General features: G+C 39.7%; 1 protein-coding gene and 1 non-coding gene across 9 annotated transcripts; one reads left to right on the top strand and one right to left on the bottom strand.

The window, feature by feature from the left end:
* Window positions 1-1,182: 1,182 nt before the first annotated feature.
* On the top strand, window positions 1,183-1,254 carry TRNAD-GUC. Its single transcript has one exon. It is a non-coding gene; the product is annotated as a tRNA-Asp (tRNA).
* A 1,521-nt stretch (window positions 1,255-2,775) lies between these two features.
* On the bottom strand, window positions 2,776-21,356 carry LOC103704055 (phosphomethylpyrimidine synthase, chloroplastic). Of its 8 annotated transcripts, XM_026803430.2 has the most exons (16): window positions 20,246-21,324; window positions 19,311-19,376; window positions 19,080-19,214; window positions 18,916-18,981; window positions 18,640-18,825; window positions 18,450-18,536; window positions 18,236-18,349; window positions 18,015-18,139; window positions 17,821-17,929; window positions 9,300-9,607; window positions 9,048-9,175; window positions 7,607-8,433; window positions 5,410-6,083; window positions 5,303-5,333; window positions 3,966-4,068; window positions 2,776-3,781 (listed from the first exon to the last, which is right to left on the bottom strand). In XM_026803430.2, the coding sequence occupies exons 1-15, from the start codon at window positions 21,179-21,181 to the stop codon at window positions 4,033-4,035; spliced, it is 3,828 nt and encodes a 1,275-aa protein (XP_026659231.2). In that variant the 5' UTR covers window positions 21,182-21,324; the 3' UTR covers window positions 2,776-3,781; window positions 3,966-4,032. The 8 variants fall into 8 exon arrangements, with proteins under 8 accessions (XP_026659231.2, XP_038981045.1, XP_038981044.1 ...); XM_026803428.2 differs by lacking the exons at window positions 2,776-3,781; window positions 3,966-4,068; window positions 5,303-5,333; ... (2 more) ...; window positions 9,048-9,175; window positions 9,300-9,607 and adding exons at window positions 12,037-12,320; window positions 12,572-12,699; window positions 13,913-14,036; window positions 14,114-14,437; window positions 14,531-14,656 and having other exon boundaries at window positions 20,246-21,356; XM_008787194.4 differs by lacking the exons at window positions 2,776-3,781; window positions 3,966-4,068; window positions 5,303-5,333; ... (2 more) ...; window positions 9,048-9,175; window positions 9,300-9,607 and adding exons at window positions 12,037-12,482; window positions 12,572-12,699; window positions 13,913-14,036; window positions 14,114-14,437; window positions 14,531-14,656 and having other exon boundaries at window positions 20,246-21,355.
* Between the last annotated feature and the right edge of the window lie 536 nt (window positions 21,357-21,892).

Genomic DNA, 21,892 nt, shown 5'->3' with positions numbered 1-21,892 from the left:
AGTATTGAGGCATATAATGTATTTCTTATATAGTATATTTAACACACCCGATTGAATTACATTACTTAATTTCTATTAGAAAATTGGCTAGATAAGTAGATATCCCAAACATATGAAGGATATTGCAACTATAAAGTCTAGGTACATGGAACCTGCTTATCTCAGTGGAAGAAGAAAGTATAAAGGTAGGGTAGATCTTGCTCTCCATCTCCTTCTTTATGCTCGTCTCTTTAGTGGGATAAGTATTTTCTAGGGATATAGAGACCTTGATGTCTTAGCTTTTAAGATTTCTCTATAGGCATATATATATATATATATATATATAAGAGTAGAGTGGAAAACAATAAGACAATAGAGCCCATGATAACCATATGATCACAAATTAATTATTGACTTCTTAAACATTCATCTTGACAACAACTTAGCCCGTATTGCACAACAAATCAAATTAAAATCAGTTCATAATTAATGGAAGCCCATCTCTATGAAAAATTCAACATTGGAATCTATCATCGGACTATTTCTAGCCAACCGGATTTGATAAGCTATATAAGATGCACAAATTCCTTAAATTCTGTTCAAGCCTCTACAATGTGCGCTCCTTCACAAATATCCAAAGGAGAATCAGAAGATATAATCGAGAGAGGAATGCCTGAAAGCCACCATACCTGTATTGCTACGAGGCATTGAAATCTACTCTCTTCTGCATCAACACGGCGGTCACACAGTGACGTTAGCTGCATTCACAAATTAGAAAATAACCTGAGAAAATATGTACTTTGAAAAAATAGATTCCAGGTTCATTGACGAACTTAGATAAGAGATCTTCTCCAAGTTATTTGCTTAATCATCCCCTACGATTGATGAATTGGAACCCCACGTTTCACAAACGTCTCAGGTAAGAGAGTGGCTGCATGGCAATGCAGCAAGGGGCAAAGCAGGCTATCGAGCCGAGAAGAATAGTTGGTGCATGCGTCTAGAATCTTTGGACGTAGCAGTATCGTATACTACATATGTACCGTGCAATAATTTTTAATTTAATGCAGCAAAAGAGCGCATCAATTGTATACTACATGTTCAGGCCGAGGATGAATGTTGCATGATGTTCGAGCGGATGCGATGAGGAATGTATAATCTACCATCTGATTTGAAAGATTTGAGGGAAATTGCTGTCGTGTCGAAGTCGTTGTAGTATAGTGGTGAGTATTCCCGCCTGTCACGCGGGCGACCCGGGTTCGATCCCCGGCAACGGCGCTGATCGACCTTTTGTTTCTTTATTTTCTTATTCTCCCCTTTCTTTGCGTATGGATTACGCCGGTCTTTTCCTTCCTTCCCCCTCCTCCCACAACCCAGAGATATCTCCTTTCCTCTCCTTCCCGGCCTCGAGTATCTCCACGCTATGCATGGGGCAAACGACGAGGAGGAGGAGGGGAATTAAGAAGAGCCTGGTTTTCCAAGTGTTTCTAATTTATGGATCGTGATCAAATTTCCTGTCGCACAAATGCCTTTATTAGCCTTCCGTATTCTAGAAAACAGCAATTTTTGTATGTCGGGTGCGGCACGGGTTCGTGCTCACAAGATACATACTCTGCCGAAGTAAATTTCAGGGGATATTTGAGTATAACTCGATCATTTGCCATTATCTATCACTGTGGGGAAATTGGGAAGGAAAGATGAAGTGTACTGTTTGGCGACAATCTTAGATCGATGGAGATCAGTGGTTTCTTATCTTATAAGGAGGGACGAGAATGGACGTTTAGAGGAGAGACATGGGGGTTTGGAGGGGATAGGATACCGAATCCATACACGTTAAGTTGACAATTTTCGGTGTTTTGCCTCCAAAAGTTGCTTGGAGGGGATTTAAGCTCAAAAATCATGAGAACTAACGACCAGCCTTGCCACCCAAATCATGCTGTTGGAGAATCGGACATGATAAGCAAGTATTGGGGTGGGTGGGCCCGGGGGTTGCCTCCCGGCAAACAAGTGCAGCAGTATAAAATCAAGTTGGCCATTTTTGATGCGTAAATTACTCGAATCTTTCTGTTAAATATTCTATCCATCTGTTCACCTAAACGTCAGGGAGTTCTTAACTGCAAAGCTTACAAGAACTTGCCTAGGATTGCACGACGACATAAATGTTTCCCTTCAGTGGGTTCTTGTGGTGACACTTCAAATTTGGATAGAGCTTGGAATTTTTATTGCCTGTTTGAAATATTGAAAAACACCATACGAACGATTTTGTTTAGGAAAACAACTTCTATATAAATCAGGCGACGCTCAGGTGTATGTACAGTGTACTCTGATCCACCATGTCGTTACAATCTCCAAGTTATCATGTACCAGAGCTAGGAAGAAACCATAAGGCCATGTGAAAACGGGCTCGAGGTCAGGCAACAGGACATGACCTCCATCACGGCTAACAGATATATTGCTTTAGGCACATTTTATCGAGCACCTCTCAGCTTTAATTGCACCTTACAAAACCTGGGCACTTAAAATAAGTGCACCAATCAGGCGAGATAACAGCATGGCTACGTTGGACACTTGCATCCCCCGACAGCAGCAGAACCTGGAATCTCCTCTCTCTCTCTCTCTCTCTCTCTCTCTCTCTCAACATGCCACCAGCTACAGATACAGTCATGATTGAAACGATAACAATAATATATCCAAGATTGGAAACGATTAACAGAAACCTGAGATTAGATTAAATATTCCAAAGGATTCACTAAATCAAAAAAAAAAAGAAACTGCAGCAAATACTGTCTAAAACAGGGATTAAACGGACCACTTGGCATGGACAAATTAGCGCTATATTAATTCATATTCATCCTTCATAACACAGCATGTAGTTTATATAATATAGAAGCTAAATAAGCTAGGTCTCCAGCATGTATCCATATCTCAATAGCTTTTGAGAGCCTTGCCCAAAAGGGGACCAAATCACCCCTATATTTAGTGCTTAAGAACCGGTCCTTACTACTGAAATTCTAGACCGACTTGCCTGCTGTTCAACTTGAAATAGAAGGAAATATCTTTGATATATCCATGTCATACCATTTTTCCATAGGCATCAAGCCATAACCACCTGGAAGTGTAATTTTGTACCGCCAATGGGAGATCAAAAGCAGGGTGGGCTACAGTATGAACATGAGCTGATGTTGCATGAAAACACCTTCTGCAAAGAAGCAAAACAAAAACAAGCAGCACGCTCCCTACGCAGGTATTAACCTGGTCAGGTTCAAAGGGACTATCTCAGCCTGCCCCAGTCTTTCCTAATTTAACGCAGCTGGAGAGACTAGGCAAGCACCCCTGGTGCTGATAATAATTAGCCTTTGGAAAGAGGCAAGAAAAAAAGAAAGGCACATAGCACACCTATGAAACCCATTACTTTCCCCCTTTTTAACTTTTGTCTCCCCTGTGGAAGAATGGAGACTCGCTGATTGTAGCTTAATTCTGACAACAGCTATTCCATGATAACCCAGAAGGGGCATTCTAAGAGAACGTATCAAACATTGTCAGAAGTAAGCTACAAAGCCCGCCAACTATGAAAAACAAATAACTAGAGGAAATAAAAGCAATTTTCATTACTTCCCAGCAATGAAAGACTGCAAGATCGGAGCACTTGGAAATCAGCTAAGCTAGATGCTTGCTTTGAGAATTCCCTGAGAGAGCACCCAAAAAACAGAAGCAACAAACAAACAATTGCACACTCCTTAGTCCTTCCGCAGGTATTATCCTGTTCAGGTTCATAGGGACTTTCTCAGCCAGTCCTGCCCACATCCTGGCCGCAAGGACATGTTACAGCAGATACAGGCACACTTGGTAAGCACATCCACATAAAGGGAAAAATAAAGAAGGAACATAAAACGTATATTTTATTACTGCAAGGCTAGGATTTAACTACAATGATGAAGAAAGAACAGATGCTTGAATTATGTGACTGCTAAGCACATGTTCTTACTCACATCCCACCATAAGGATGGTTTATTCACCAGTCATGACTCCAGACAGCGCCCACTGTTCTAGCTCCTTTCAACTCATACCATGATGAACATCTTTTAACTGCTCCTGCAAGAAATATTGTTGGAAGCTAATGTGAGAGAAATCACTTTCATGTCATAATTAGTAAACAAAAGCACTTTTAAAAAGCCTGCTCATTCACAACTATCAAAGAATTATATTCATTGCAGAAGAATGTGGAGACCAATTAACTGCTTTAATTTCACTAAAATGCAAATAATGCTAAGAAGGGAAGTGGATCGCAATCATTATGAATACAAAAATGAGTAAATCCACTTGGAATGCAAATAAGCAATTTGAAGAGTTCTCTACAGGAATTTGAAGACATATCGTATTCATGTTACAATATAAACCTCCTTGGCATATTCATATTACATGGTTCCTATATCGAATATTGTCATCCTATATCAAATGTGGTCTTTGCTCTTCCTTTTATGGCCTCTTTCCAAGTCTATAAATATTAAGAGGCTGTCCCCTCATTGCACGAGCTTAAATTGCTTAACACATGAACTACCCTACCTGCCTGCCAACTGGCTTTCTAGGATTCAAGACATGCTCCTCTCTTGACCAAAATTGTCTTTGCCAGGAACCCAGCATTAGTGGTATAGGACCAACTTAATGTTCAAAACCAACCAAAAATCTTCATCAAACTCTGATGGATGAACCATATAGAGGAGATAGGCTTGTTGATTACGCTTACAATAAGAGAACACATGTAGTGCACTTAAGTTGTATGAAGATGATGCGAAAAAGAAATCTGGCAGAGCTTTAATTCAAGCTTGAGAAAACTTTGCTCTAAGAGCATAACTAGTAACAACTTCATTTTGTTTTGTTTTGGATGCAAGGTTTCATAGTCCTAAATGCGTTAGTAGAGTGACTAACTTACAAAGCATGTCAATGACAAGGTTGAATTCACCTTATTACTGGGAAGTTTCACAAAAAGCAGTATGACAATGGAATTGACATGATAATCCTTTAGCCCCTTGTGTACTGTACCAGGGTAACTTATATCCATTACTATCACAAGTTTTCAAAGAAACAACAATATTGTACCAAACCAGAAAAAACTGAGCAAAGCAGTGAAGAATAACTTCTCATGCATACTCTAAAATCAAAAGGCATCCAAGCGAAGATTTACAAATGATATCAAGTTTAAATTTTGAATATTTGTATGACAATAGGTTGGATACTGATAAAGGCATTGTTGTTTTATGTAATTATCAACAGGAAAGCATGAAACCGATAGTCCTTATGTTTATTTGGGATCTGGTATCATACTTACAAGGTTGATCCCATGCATCAGATTACATTTCCTGCAACAGTAAAGGATGAATCCAATCTAGGAAAACGCAACTTGACAATGAGATCACCGCAGCAAAAGCTACCAACCTTGATTGATGAGCATAACTCTCAGGCACATAGATTTCTCCACCAACTTCACCATGCTGTTCCCCGCTAACAGTTTTCCTTGCAGCCAGAAACTCGGCACTCATAGCATCCATTCCATGTTTCACAGCTTCCTCCACTGTCCCATATCCATGCTCCTCAGCATACTTCCTCACATCTTCTGTTATTTTCATAGAACAAAATTTGGGCCCGCACATAGAACAGAAGTGTGCCACCTTGGCACCCTCTGACGGCAGGGTCTCATCATGGAAAGCCATAGCAGTCATAGGGTCTAAAGACAAAGCAAACTGATCCATCCATCTAAACTCAAATCTCGCCTTGCTCAATGCATCATCCCATGCTTGTGCATGGGGGTGACCCTTTGCTAAATCAGCTGCGTGGGCAGCTATCTTGTATGATATGACACCTACCTTCACATCATCACGATTTGGCAACCCAAGGTGTTCCTTAGGTGTTACATAGCAGAGAAGTGCAGTACCAAGGGCTCCAATGTTAGCAGCACCAATTGCTGAGGTGATGTGATCATATCCAGGAGCAATATCAGTCGTTAGAGGACCGAGAGTATAAAAAGGTGCCTCATTACACCATTCCAATTGCTTTTCCATATTTTCTGGAATTTTGTGCATTGGAATATGTCCAGGTCCTTCATTCATTACCTGCATGACCATAAATATAGTAGCAGCAGCATATGCAAGTCAAAAGTTACAGGCAATTCTGCAGTCTTAAGATGCTTCACAAACTAACTGACTTTAGCAATAAAGTTGTCATAGAAATATCTCAAAGCTTCATAACCAAAAGTATCACTTACCAATATTGACACTGATGTAGATTAAAAGAGCAAGTAAAGGAGAATAAGAAAAGGAAGGAGAACAAGAAAAAAAGTGTGTTTTTTTGTGTAGATTATAGGGATGAAATGGATGTTCAACTAGTCTCAAAGAGTAAGTCTAGTTCAGTATGAAATGTCATAACTCTGATATTTAAATTAGGTCTCGTGTTAGCTGCCATGTATCTCTTTTAGTTGCAATTACTATGATTTATAAGTTGTTCAGCATGACACCAAATAGTAATGCAAGCATTTATATTCATGTGGAAGACTAACTTCTTGGAGCTTAGAATTTATAAGTGACAACGAGCTTATCACGTGGAGAACTTAGCTTACGATCACTGGGATGATATACTCTTCTTTGAGCTTCAGTTCAAACAGGAATTTGACATGTAATTGTTCTGGCAAATTTGTTCTGCATTTACAATAAAAATCAAACATTTGATCTCTTCTCTCCATTTGTGATTCCAAATTTTAGGTTACTTTAAATCAACATCCCAATATCCATATTCAGGTCCTAGCTCTACATGGTCCATTTATGCAAAACAGTTCAGCAAACTGAAACTTTATTTGTTTTCAGCCCTAGCCCCTGTGCACCACACTATTCTCAAACCTGAAAGATACTCTTTTGAATCTGATTTAATTCTTCTAGAACACTATAATTAACCAGCAAAAGAAACTTTACCCTCGCATCGTATTCCACCTAACACAATAATGGAATGAACCCAACCGGATATGAGCACAAAAAGATCCATCAATAATGATGATCTGGAGATGTCAAAACAGATAGATATAAAGTAGTTCAACCTAAGGAAGGTGTTTCTTTCTTTATTTTGGTAAGACATAAGGAAGTAGCTATACTGTGAAATTTTTAGAACAGTGCTATACTGTGAATTAAAAGACAAAAAAAGGGATGTGGAGATGGGAGAATAAAAGAGTTGGAGAAACTTGGATCTTCCAAGATAATTAAGAATTTTCTTGTGAAACAATGAATCTTCTTCTAATAAAAAACTAAAACATATAATGATGTCTTAAAGATAACAACATGAAATGGCAGCTATTGTTGCTAAAAAAACAGTAACATCTATAGTGATTAGCATAAGCCTATAGAAAAAATAATTTAAAAAAAATATAGGTAACTCAAACTAGGTCATGGGACCACAATGTTTGCAAACACCCTTGACAAATAGTCGAGCTATTGCTTGAACAGGTAGGTAGAAAAGGTGGTATGTTCTCATGAAGCTATGATAGCAAGATAGCATTTCACTCAAGTTGATACTTCACATCACCAAATAATGACACAATATACTAGAGTAATATCTAACGTGGAGGCAAGGGGAAAAAATCTGTGTATACCTGCACATCCTTTTCCCATGCTCGACGCGTCAGCTCCCCTTGTGTCAGAAGTTCTGCAAACTGAGCAGTGTCATTGGCATCATAAATTGAACCAGGCCTCAACCCATCACCAATAGATAACGCCACATCATACTGATTGCATATGTCAAGTATATCATCCCAGTGCTCATAAGCAAAGTTCTCCTTGTGATAAGCCAAGCACCATTTTGCATGAATTGATCCTCCACGTGAAACAATGCCAGTCATTCTTTTTGCTGTAAGAGGAATGTAGCGAAGCAGCACCCCAGCATGGATGGTAAAATAATCCACGCCCTGCTCAGCTTGTTCAATCAGAGTATCCCTAAAAATCTCCCAGTTAAGATTTTCAGCAATGCCATTCACTTTCTCCAGTGCTTGGTAGATAGGCACAGTTCCAACCGGCACTGCAGAGTTTCGTAGGATCCATTCACGAGTCTCATGGATATGGTGACCTGTTGAGAGATCCATGATTGTGTCAGCTCCCCACATTGTTGCCCATTTAAGCTTATGCACCTCTTCCTCAATAGAGCTCACCACAACAGAGTTCCCAATATTTGCATTCACTTTGACCAAGAAGTTCCTCCCGATTATCATAGGCTCAAGCTCAAGATGATTCTTGTTTGATGGAATTATAGCACGCCCACGTGCAACCTCTGACCGCACAAATTCAGGATCAAGCTTCTCACGAGCGGCACAAAACAACATCTCTTCCGTTATAATTCCCTGTTTAGCATAGAACATCTGGGTGTATCTTGGTCCGCCCAAGCTCTCCCGCCTGTCAACCCAGCCTTTTCTTATTTTGGGAAGACCTGTCACGACAACAAACAACATTAACCTTTAGTTTTCTTTGGCACCACCAAACTTCTGTGAAGAGGAATCACCAGTAGCAGCAATAACATTCCTTTAATTTTAAATAACAGAAAGCAGGTTCAAAAGCAAGTTCTGATGCAACAGGATGATAAACAATATCCTTCCAGATTAAGATGAAATGTTACCAGCGAGAAATCAAGACATGTTTAAAAACCCATAAAATATTGAGGCATGGGTATGTAAGAAAGCGAAGAGCTAGATTCATAAGGACATTTGATTCCCAATCTTCATTAGAAAATCTTATCCATCCTTTATTAACCTGAATCCAGTGACCACCCAGGATCTAAAATCCTTGTGACTCCAAAACAAATGTCTAAGAAAAGATTTCTGCAAGTTGGAGGCACCTTTTTAACTGATTGGATTCATTGTAAGAGCATGCTAAGCATTGAAGCCAATGTATGTTAAAAAATATATCCATCACCAGAGACAACTATGAAACTCAAAGAGGCAGACAATCATGAGTCTTTAGCTCAACTCCATCCCATGGACTGAACTTCACAATTAAGAGATAATATTACACAAGGTGAAATTTGCATTAAGTTAGTATACTCACACACACGTGGACTTATATTCTGTGGGCCACTGGTATCATATGTATCAAAGTACTGGTCTTCCCCAGACAGATGGATCCGTCGAAATGGAACTTTAAGGGCATGGCCAGATTGTGCATGAACAGTTTCCCTACATGACATAATCAGGATGAAGATCATGTTCAAGTATATTAAGAAAATCAGATTGGTAATATTCATACTTCAAAAATGCAAGGAACTATTAGTCTGAAAAAGGAGCAAATTCCAACACATGCCTGCATTCCTTGGTACTCTTCGGAAAGCATTCTTCAAAAGAAGGAAGTGGAAGAAAATCAGGAGCTGCAGGATCAACAGTGTGCCTCTTCTTTTGGGGTTTTGCAGACTCAGCAATCGAATGATCAAAGGTTAGGGAGGCTTTAACCCTTGAACTTACCAAATTGTAGGACACTTCCTTATCCCACACATTTGAAGAACGCCTGGCTGATTCAAATCCAGGTAAAAACGGAGTACTTGGCAACTTGAAAGGTGCATGGTTGCTCTTGCTAGTCACCACAGGAGTAACTGACAGTTGGATAGATGCCATCTTGAATGGAAAAAAAAATACAGTGAGTGACAAATAGACTATACTTTCTATAAAAAAAAACACGAACAGAACATGAAAACTAACTATTTGCCAATGCCTTCATAATTTTACTAAAGGTATATTTATAATGTCACTGAAATTGGATTTGTCCAATTTCCAAATTCATCAAAATAGAAATCTTACAAAGAAATATAAAGAAGTTTTGGGGAAAATCACCGTAAAATAAAAATGGATAAATTTGAAATCATGAAGTCTAAAATGTGATAGTATTTGCACCAAATAAATAAGATGGAGATAAGACAGCATCTTCCTCTCCATAGTTTTCAATTTTGTCTTTTCCATTTTTAGGCAGCAAAGGCATAGTTTTCTGTGACTAGGTGTAGGCGCACCAACTGGAGCTAGCGTTTATGCTCTATCTACTAAATAGGTTTCCCACAGGCATCGCACCAGCACGGAGGCTGTGATCTATGTTGTAACGAGATCTTCCATTATAATACCAGAAGATCTCCATCCTACGTTTCCAATACCAAATTCCCAGTATTGCCTTCAAGCATGTCTGCACCTACTGGGCACATCTCTACTTATAATTTTATCTGCATCATTCTCTGCGTTAGCTTTACTTTTCATATCTTCAGGGACTCATTTTGTGCATATCTTACACGTATCCGCTCTCCTTCAAATGGAATGGAAACAACCGCGATTCATGATCCGCAAATAATCATTGACAAGAGAGAACAGCGGCCACAGCAGATCAGCAATTCACTGAATTGAACGAGACAAACTCTGGCCTAAGGATCGATTCACGTCTCAATCATGACTAGGGTTCATTCATCAAAAAAAAGAGAGATAACTAGGGTTCCACAAGGATGAAGATTTCGATGCAAGAATAAAAATGAGACGACCGAGACAGTAAATCGAGGAAAAGGACGAAAAAAAGAGAAATTAACATGAGGAAAAGAGGATACCAGATCACTTGGAGAGAACGGAGAGGAGGAGGAGCCCTTTCTTTTCCGCCTCCCTTTCGCTGCCTTCAATCCCCTACCGAGCCCAAGTTCCGCAACGAAAACAAGCGCAGTGGCAGCTGCTTATAGGTTATAGACTTATAGCACTCCTTTCATATGGAGATAAGGAAGGTTATACTTTTACCCGCATCTTTCTTATTTCCACCACCTATTTTATCTTCAAGGAGAGAAATAGCAGAAATGATGGGTAGAGATAGCAAAGAAAATTTTATGGAATCGAGAAAGGAGTCGGTGCGAAGATATTTTTACACGGACGGGACTAGCCCCTTCTTTTCTGAGGCAACTAGGGACCAACCTTTGGAAAAGTTGCCGGTCACGAGCCAAATTTAGAAGCACGAGATATCCGCTGGACCGCTGGTTGGAGAAAACATCCCCCTCACCTTCTCAGCTTCTCTTTCTAGCGGGGGATATTTTTGCCGAAAGAAGCACGTCAGGCGTCAGCCGTGCGCCCTATATATCCTTGCATTACTTACCGCCCGTTTCTCTGAGCTTTATTCATCAAACACCCGTCTCAAGTCTCAACGCACCGCTGCAAAAACAGGCGGCTATAATTATCGATATGCACAAGCCACATAGTGGTGCACACTACGTGAGATATAATTTTATGGCGAGAAGTGACGGGAGCTTCCGAATGTACGGTGCACTCTAGCCTGTCGACTCCTATCTTGAACAGTTGAACCCGAAATGGCTAGCACTGGATTATTATTATTATTGTTGTTTTTGAAGGATAAGCATGGGTTTTCTCATGGATTCGCTTCTTGAGAATTTATGTTTGTTTAGTTGGGCTGGGATGGTTTTTCTGCAAATATATCGGGCAATAATCATCAATAAGGAAGAGGAGGAGAGGAGAGGAGGAGGAGTAGGAACTCACCAACATACGTTGAAAATAGTTTAGCCCAACCCTCGATGCACTGATGAAGCCAGATTTTGTAGTAGTTTCCAATCTCACCCAAATGATTTGAAACAATGCAGCACTTTCATTGCAAGACGACACCTTGAAAGAAATGTCCAGATTTTGGATATGTTAGATAGTGATTGCACCCTGCAATTATTTTGGAGGAATCTCTACTCTAGACTTGTCCATAGCCAAGAAGGGCAAGCCAGAAAAGAAACTTTACATGGTGGCGCCGAGTAAACCAGCATGATTGAAGGTCATTGATGCTTTAAACCTGCATGCATTCACATGACAAAACTATGGAAGCCCATCGGTTAAATCATACGGAACAAGACCACATGCAGATAGAGGCCTCTCAAAATCAAAGTTCTCGCCATCTTACTGCTATCTCATTAAAGGCTTGGTAAATGTCTTTTTCTTGTCGCACAGGCTGCTAATTATTTTTCTCAGGTTACCTTCAGTGCCATGCATACAAATGAAGCTCAACGATGTATGCAACAGCTTTTTCAATGTTAAGAAACCAAAAATGTTATCCACATGAGCTTTAAAATAACGGAGCAATTTTTTTTTTGCATCAGTACAGAATGACATGTAAAGGAACAGCTATACACTGGATTGATATTGAATTGTTGAACAAAAAAACAATATTAATGTACAAAGCAGATTGTGGTTGCTGAATTGCGACTTAATCAGCACGACATACTTTCCAAACGAGGTGAAGAGTTCTGTAGCTCCAACTCTGAATAGCTGCATCTGTTATCTCTAGCTTGAAAAGATCAATGTTGAGTTCCATGATCTAAATAGATTATAGATAATTAACTACGTGCCACCAGAGAACTAGATACAAAAGGTTATCTAATCGAGAAAACATTTTCCAAAAGTTCCAGCAACCCTCCATCCATCTTGGACCCAAGGCAGATTACAGGTAAAAGCAATCGGCTGAACACAAGAAGATCTTCTGGGCAATAAGAGAGGAGCCTAGTTTGGTATTAACAGCCCAAGAAGTAGAACACACCTTAAGGGCACTGCAAGGGAATAGTGCGGTACCTGTCAGGAGCTTGCCTTCAGCTGAAGAACATTCTCATGTTTCCCACTTACAAATATCGTCAATTCTGCAGGAGCTACAACTAGCTTAAGCCATTCCTGCAGCTCTTCTCCTTCTACTTTTTCTTTTTCTGTGCATAATCAGTATGAAAGATGGATGTTATGTACAATCAAATGCTTCATAACAAGGATGCTGTAATGCATACAGACTGAAGCTCTTCTCCTACTTTTTCTTTTTCTGTGCATAATCAGTATGAAAGATGGATGTTATGCACAATCAAATGCTTCATAACAAGGATGCTGTAATGCATACAGCTGGCATTGGGGGGTTTCACATGGAATCAAAGATTGAAGGGAAAAGATATAACTAAGGTAAAATGGCTTAGCTGACTAAAAGTGTCCTTATAGTTTGGTTTTGTCATGACATTGCAAGAATCACAATTTAGTCTTCAAGGCAGTTAAAAAAATTATAAGGTTCCAAATTGAGTTTCTGTAGGAAGCTGAAATTCAAAAATGTTTAACATAAAAAAAATATTGTTAATACATGTTATATTATCCAAGAAGACAAAAAATGGCAAAAGGAAGCATCCAAATGAGCAATTATGCAGATAACCATCAAAGATCTGGAGAGAATTATTTCTAATGCAATTATCTTTTGTTAGAGGAACTCCACATTCTGAGTCTCTCTCTCTATAAAACTGTGTAGGACTTACAAATTCTCGAATACATTTATATTAAATGCAAAACCTGTTTCAATGTAAAATTGCTGTATTAAAGGCCCCTGAAAATGCATGAACATGAATTTCTTTTTGCATGCACCTGACAGAAATTATAATCCAAAGATCAACGACATGCACACAAAAAAAAGGGCTTGAAACTCTAATCAGATTTCTGCTATATAACCTTTGCATGAACTAGAAATATAGAGAATGAGGGTAGCACACATTCACGTGTAATTTGCATTTGGTCCAGGCATCATATCAGTAAAACATCTGTGTCGTGATAATGTTTTTCAATCTGTGAATCCAATGAAATTTGCTTTTACAAGGGACTTGGCCTTCGGGAGGAACAGATAGCCAAGCAGAGTGATATGTGGGATTTTGCCTGTTGGTTATGAATAATCAAGATTCCATACTGCATGCAAATCCATACATGGAATGGGTAAAAATATTGATGATTCCCTAAGAAAACGTCATAAGCGTACATCATCATAAATGTATGCATTAGCAAGCTACAACCAAACTAGAACAGAAGTTTGAGTGCTTTGATTTAGCCAAAAGCAGTCAGTACCAGTACAGCAAAGCTAATTCAATATTCAAAAAGCATAAAAGAGTAATCAGTCACCTTCCAAATGGGCTCCAAGACCCTCCAAAACAACAGGATTGGCACGCACTACAGAAAGAGCTACTTCAAGAGCAGATTGTAGAAGCGCTTTTACCTCTCTTTGCACAAGATCCACTAGATGCCCCTGCGCATCCAGCCTTGGTTAGCTCTTGAGAATTGAAGGGTGAGAAAGAGAGACACAAGGGAAGATGAAGAAAGAACCTGATCCCTTCCCCATGGAGCTGCTGTTCCAGATTCATCAAGCCCGCCACTAGACAATGTTGACAGTGATACTGGACCTATGGTTTGATTAAGACCATATTCAGCTACAGCTTTGTAAGCCATGTCTGTAGCACGTTTTATATCATCAAGTGCTCCAGTTGATACACGTCCAGCATAGACAACTTCTTCAGCTGCACGTCCACCTAGAAGAGTGACCAAGCGGCCACGCAATTCATCAATGAAAAGCAAGTATCTATCCTCAGTTGTGGGAGGGGTATATGTAAAACCCAGTGCACCACCTGACCTGGGCAATATGCTTAATTTCTGATAACAGAAAGTTATCAAAAAATTAGTTCTTCAATTGAAGCTATACATGTTTTCAACTATTTATCTATGACAGATGGCTCTTGTATTAACCTCCACACGTGGTTGTCCAGGAAGCAGATTCGCAACAGCAGTTCCTACAACTGCATGACCAGCTTCATGTCTTGCGACAGCAGCCTTCTCACTTCCTTGCAGCTTTGCATGTTTCTTCTCTATGCCCTAAAAGGACATACCTCTTAGTTTGTTCCAGAACAATTAATTTAGCATGTTCTACTCAAATTTAAAACTCTATTTTATGCCATCTCCATGAAAGCATTCTCATACAAGAAAATGTAGAACTTGGACAATATATATAGAATGTTTTTGTGGCATGAAGAAAACAGATCTAAAGTTCTTTGTTTCGTTTTAACAGACTACAAAATTTGATGCAAGAATCAATAATTATTGATTTTGTAAAGCTCCAGCAAGTAAATTCTCGAACTATTTCTTCTTCTCTGGATCTCTCAGGAAAAGGGGTCACACAGAATAAGACCATCACCACCTAAAAATGGAATTGGGGGCATAAAAGAAAACCAAAAGTATGACATAAATGCTGCTTCATTTCAAAATTCAATTTTGAGTAGCATAGATTATCAATGCACATATATCTACCATTTTGTCATGCATAAATTTCACACTTAACCCTGCTATATGATCACATTGCTATATACCCAAGCTGCCTAGCATAAAAGTTATCTATTTCCTAGAAACAAAGCCATCCAAGGCTGCTTGATTCCATCATGAAGTACAAATGAATCATTGTCCAACTGGATCACATAGCCCAGCTTTCTACTAGTTGACCATCAACAGTAGCTCGATGTTAATGCCTGCTAAACTCTTAAGATCCCCACTAGCATGAAGATCGAAGGACTCAAGTACTTGTGACTATCACAGCGTGTCACACAGTTTTTAGTGCAATAGAATATATTCCTTTCAGCCCATAGCAGAATGCGTTGAGCCATGTCAGTTGATAATGTATCATGAAGACATACTATATTATAAGCTGATATAGAAAATTTATGTTAAAATTGCATATCGATTCAATGAGGTAGGCAATGTATGCTAAAATTGCATATAAATTGGGAGGGTTAATATTCAGTATCTTTTTGGAGTTTTAAAAGTGTTATAAAGTTGCAACAAGGTAATAGAAATAAAAGATGTAATAAATATGATGAAGTTGTCATGACAATATCAGAAATTCCTCATCTAGTTTTAAAGCATCATCATTATGGAAGACAACAATTCTTGAATTTATAGTGATAGCAACCAAGCTCCAAATATTCCTTGTAAGGTAGGTCAACCATGTATTACTTAAGAGGGGAAAAGGTCTGAGAGTCCCACCTTTGTGGGATTATAAAGAAAGGGAAAAGAAGCTGATCTAATGTGCACAGGAGAAGAACTGCGATGAAAAGATGCAAAGGAAACAGAGAAGTGGACTTCAGAAAAACAGGATCCTGGAGAACATAAATTCCTCATGTAGTCACATGGATAGCCAAATACTTTTCTCCACTGACATCATGTTGTGAACCTAGTTGGACCAGGATGATACAAAATTATAGAAGTGGAAATAGTTTAGGCTGCTTAAAGGAGGCAGTTTGGCGGATTTCTGGGAATTGATCAAGACACTACGTCCTCAATATGGACACAATTTATCGCATATCTATCTCTCATGAAGAAAAATGTATTCAATGATGGAGAAGATATATTTACCAGTAGGGATGTAATCAAGCCAAGTTTGATCGAGCTTTTGTTTGATCAAGCTTGAATTCCAAGATCAAGCTTGATTTGGTTACCATTATTTCGATCTCAATTTGAGCTTAATTTCAAATAAAGCCAAACTCGAGGTTACAATCAAGTTGAAATCAAGCTTAAATGGAAGCTCGAGTCTTCATTTCAAGTTTTGGCTCAAAGTTTAATTCAGGTCTAAATTAAATTTAGTTGATCCAAGAATTTTTTTAAAAAAAAGACACCAAGTAAAACTTCAACACAATGGTCTATTGAAATATTATTACATATAATTTAAATATATTCAAGCATTATAAAGCCGAGCTTTATAGCGCTAGATCGTTTTTTAGCTTGGCTTGAAATCAATTCCGAGTCTATCTTTCTGGTTCAAGCTTTGTTTGTTTAGCATCAAAGGAAGCTTGATTCAAGCTTTTCTCAAGCTGAGCCTGAGCCAAGCTTGAGCTGCTCAGTTTGTATGACACCCCTATTTACCAGCAAACAATCAGCTTACACTCCCTCCAAGGGCTTTGCATTGTATAAAGGACAAACAACATTGTAGAGTCTATGAGATGGCACAATAATTATAGTTAGCGACCACAATCCATGTTACATCCAAGTCTTGAATTGTAAAAGAAGGTTAATCATCAAGGTTATCTAAAAACTTGATGAGAAAAAATTCAAATGGATTCATTGACTTGGAGAAGGCATACGATGAAGTAGCAAAAGAGATGACTTGGAGAGCATAAACAAAGGTGTACTCAGAAGTTACATATAGAACACTAAAGACTGGTAGGAAGAAGTAATTGCAAAAAGGGTGCAGCATCTAGTCGTGCGGGCTCATGCCAAAGATCTTCTTCCTGAAAGCAAGATGGCCATTCAACATGCACTAGGAAATAGCAGGTTGCAGTACAAAACAGTCGATGGCCCACAGGTCTGACACTACCCAATGCGCATCAGCACAGTGTTACCTCCTCTAACATGCTCAAGATAATTGTTGACGATAGCTGCTGATATAATCGGATGGCCTTACAGTATGTGATTTTTGAGTCATGGAGGTAAAGTTGGAAGAACAGAAGTCGAATCAGTAGAATACAACAAAGTTTGAGACAGGTGACTTCATATAGAACAGAGACCCCAAATTAAAATGGTAGTCAAATAAACAGGCTTATTTTTTATCTTAAAGATAGATCAGCATCGGATACTACAATGTTTGAAAGGGCAGTGGTTCTTATTAAAAGGTGTGCTATACCACTCATGATGTATGGTCTAAAATGTTATGGAAATTAAAAGATGCGGGCTGCAAGCCTAGGGAAGAATGCAAATGGATATCTACAAGACAGAATAAGTTGCATATGCACCTTGTGTGACTGAACGACAAAGTGCTCCAGATGGATCGTAGTGTAAAATTAACCAAGAAAGTATAAAAGATCAAGCAATATAGCTTTCTAGTTCTCATAGTGCAGGTGGAAGCCTTCTGATCAGCCATAATTAGTGGTGTTGGTGAATCTATATATCTGTGCATCATATATTGCGATAGCAGGAAATTATACATGGAGGTGAGGAACAAGGGCTACGAAATTAGATATAACTTTAAATAACTTAAATACAGACATACATACAGCTATTGAACGTTCAACTGCCAGGATAAAATCAATCTTTTCCACAACAACTTTACTTGTTCTACCAGCTAATAAAGCAGCTTCATTTACCAAATTTGCTAGATCTGCTCTGCACAAGGATCAACAAAGTGAATCAGTCAACCTTCATTTTATAGAGAGATGAGGGAAAGGAGAGAAGCAGTAGGATCCCTTACCCAGTAAAACCAGTTGTCATCGATGCAATTTCACTAAGATCTACATCATCTCCTAAAGGAAGTTCCTTCTTGTTTACATGAACCTTTAAAATGGATTCTCTTCCAAACCTATCGGGAGTTTCCACCTATGATGCCAAAAGAGAAGATACTCTCATGTCATCGTTGAAAAATTGCATATTAGACATGTCCACCATGTGATATTGTGAAAGCTATATACCAACCATTACTACACGATCAAATCTTCCAGGACGGCGAAGTGCAGGGTCCAGGACATCTGCACGATTTGTTGCTCCAAGGACAATGACAGCAGAGTTGCTATCAAATCCATCCATCTCCTGATGAACGAATGTAGAGACATTGTTTTTGATCTATTAGATATACAGCATTTTGCCAAGGGATTTGCAACCAGAAAGTAGATTTTTTATGTCATCTTACCGTAAGCAACTGATTGAGCGTCTGCTCACGCTCATCATTGCTGACAATGCGAAATCGGCCATCACGGCTTTTGGCCACAGCATCTATCTGCATGAGAAAGAAAGAGAGGACAAAAATTAACATTGCATCATAACATTTAGTGCTGGCGGCTTGGTGCCAAGTAGTGATGCATCAGTGCTTAGGTTTCCACCTCGTCAATAAAAATGATGGATGGTGCCTCCTTCTTTGCCCTTGCAAATAGATCCCGAACACGGGAGGCTCCCATACCCACATACAATTCGACAAATTCACTTGCAGAACAACTTATAAAGGGAACTTCTGCTTCCCCAGCTACAGCTTTTGCTAAAAGTGTCTTACCTGTTCCAGGAAGACCCACCTGTAAAATTAATTATCATCTAAGAACACTTTCCAATAATCAAATTTTTGCAGCAAAAAGTAACGTTCTGTCCCTGGATGTCAATCTCACCAACAAAACCCCTCGAGGAGGACGAGCACCAAGACGTATATATCTGTCTGGATTTCTAAGGAATTCCTGGGCATTAGAAATGAATACCTTAGTTGCATCTATTCTCCTTCTTGATCTAATCATTAAGAACTGAAAGTGAAGAAACGAGAATGATTTTAGCGCACCACAATTTCTTCCAGCTCTTCTTTTGCCTCATCTACACCAGCTACATCCGCAAAAGTGACTATATCAGCATGTTCAGATGCTTTCGCTCCACCAGAACCTGCAGATTTACGGTTCCTCAACTGTCCCGCCGTATGCTGGAAAAGCCAAACATAGAATCAGAGAGAGTCACTGCATTTGCAGAATTGATATCAAGGAATAAAAAATGCACGAGGTAGTAAGTTCGTCCAGACCTGGGAAAAACTTATCGGGAAGCGCTGCAGAACTGCTGCAAGCAAAGCTATATAGAAAAGAGCTATCTGCAAAAGGATAAATGAGAGTTATAGTTCTGGATGAAACATGACTTCCAGTAGACGTAACCATGTTAGTGAGTTAAGCATCTGCCAGAATACTTATCAAAAGCATCACACCAGCAATTTGTGATTAATCCCATTTTTCAGATTTCAAAGCATGTTCACACTTCACAATATTGATGATACCCTCCAGTGTGATAAAGTGTCCATGTGATGATTGTTATTTCAGTACTTTCATTGAGGTCCTCTTATGACTCCAGTATCACTTTTGGTCCATCAACCAAGAGTTAAACATTGCACATTCTGTCCAATTAATGTTTTATGTGGACTATGCCGAGAAAGTTCTGCTTGGCAAGACTGGAATTCTGTATTTCTGACATATTAAATAAGAAACAACATTAGATTGGAAGCACTTTTATGATTGTGCTCTATTTTAATTTGGAATCCATTACATAATCTTTCTTGGAGCAGACCAAATCTGTAGAAAGATAAAGAGATTGCATCTTTTAGGAGTAGATTGTTATATTGTTTAACGAGTAGCATAGGGTAGAACTGCATTGACTATGGAGGACATCTAAAAAGGTTTAGTAAAAGATTTCATCAAATTGGAAACTTTAATACCTAAGCTGCATATCCTGAATAGGATATGAACATGCCACAGCTAATTGGTAAGTTTAAGTGGAAAAGCCACTCTCAGACAGAGTATGGACAAGCATTTTTTTTCTCCTAAGCATAAATTTAATTTATTGCTTTAGCAAAAAGACAGTCATTCGTGGACTCATTTTGAGACCATCTTTGAAATTTGAATTTATGTACTCAACCATACAATTGATATACATGTGTCATACAGGGAATGTAGAGGACATGGGGCTCACCAGAGCAGAATTCCAGAAACCGCCAGAACGCTTGTCCGGCGAGCCAAACTCTACCTGGTTCTCCAGCATCTTCTCATAGGGAGTCTTTATATCACCCGGACGCGTAGTCGTGTACACGATTCTCTTTGTGGGGGGCACACCCCTGATCAAAGCCTCGGCCTCCTGCGACCTACTCCCCCTACCTGTCTCCGCCTCCACACTTTCCGCGTCCGACCTCAGCCTAAACATGATATGAACCCCATCAACCTCCACCTTCTGCACCTGGTCATTGTTGATCTTGCTCAAGAAGTCGCTGAACGGCACACTGATGTAGGATGTCGGGGTCCTCGGCTCCGACCCCGGCAGCGGAACCCCCGGTCGGAGCAGTCGCATGGCGAACATCACGATCCCCAGCTGCAGCAGGAGGACCCCGATCTCCTGGGCCTGGATTATAGGCTGCCACTGCCATCCCCCTCCCTTCCACCACCCGCCCTTCCGCTTCTTCTCCCGGCGCGGTGACGACGACGACGACGAAGAAGAAGGAGGAGGAGGAGGAGGAGGAGGAGGAGGACTGGAGGGCTTGCTGATGCCTTTGTTATTTGTGGGTGGGCTGCTCTCGGTGTTCTTCTTCTCAGGGGAGGCACCGGCCTTGGAGTCGCTGTCCTGCTCGCAGGAGCTGTTGGCTCGGATTCTTCTGGCCTCACCCCATCTCCGACTCCTCAGGAGAACTCCCCAGGCATCGAATCCCTCGACCAAGATCCTGCCTTTATTCCTCGTGGGGATGGATGAGAAGGAAGTAGGTGGGTTCTTCGAGAACCGAGCTGGTTCTATGGAGTATTCTCTCGATCGATAAGGAAAGAGGATCGATCTCTTGGTGGATTCCTTGGAAAAAGAGCGCGGATTGGAGTGGAAGTTACGAGGAGTCATGGATTGAAGGAATTCGATGGATGCAGACATGATTTGGTCGAGGGTAAGTTTAGGTTTTTGGCGTTCGTTGGAAACCCTAGTACCATGAACGAGAAAAAGGGAGGGGAACGGAGGAGCGGGTCGCAGCGGATGATAACAGGGAGAGGTTGGAAGGGAGGCTAGGAGGAGACTCGATGTTGGGGCCGTTTGATTTGGGTACCACAAACAACGGCGGCATCAGACGGTTGGAGGACGGTGTTATTACAAGGTCCGTCCCGCTCCTCACGGAAAGGAACTGGATTTTGTCGCCTATGCCCTATCCGTCCGTCCGTCCGTCCGATCTCCTACAGTCCCACGAGCTCATCGAGCCACTCGTGTGTGCCCGCGGTGCGCTTCAGATCCGCGCATCAATGGAACAAAAGGCGATATGGTGCAAGAATTTTTTTCTGCTTTGTTATTTTTAAATTTTATTAGCCCGAGCCGCCGTTATTATAAAAAAAAAAAATTCAGGCAATTGCAATAAAAACCTCAACAGTTGGATTAGTTTATTGAGTTTTTGGCGTAAATACCTTCTCCAAAATCAAATTTATGTGAATATTTTTTTAAATTTATATTTACCTTAATATTTTCATAAACGATTGGTTTTGCATAAATATTCTTAATATTACAATTTTTTTAACACTGGTAATAAAAACTATATTTATTTTAATTAAAAATAAAAAAATAAAATTACTTTTTTGTCTTCCATTGCAATCGGCTTAT

This window comes from Phoenix dactylifera, chromosome 3 (genome assembly GCF_009389715.1).
Source record: "Phoenix dactylifera cultivar Barhee BC4 chromosome 3, palm_55x_up_171113_PBpolish2nd_filt_p, whole genome shotgun sequence".
Lineage (NCBI taxonomy): Eukaryota > Viridiplantae > Streptophyta > Magnoliopsida > Arecales > Arecaceae > Phoenix > Phoenix dactylifera.
Note: the sequence above shows the minus strand (reverse complement) of the source record. Positions and strands in the feature narration are given on the sequence as shown.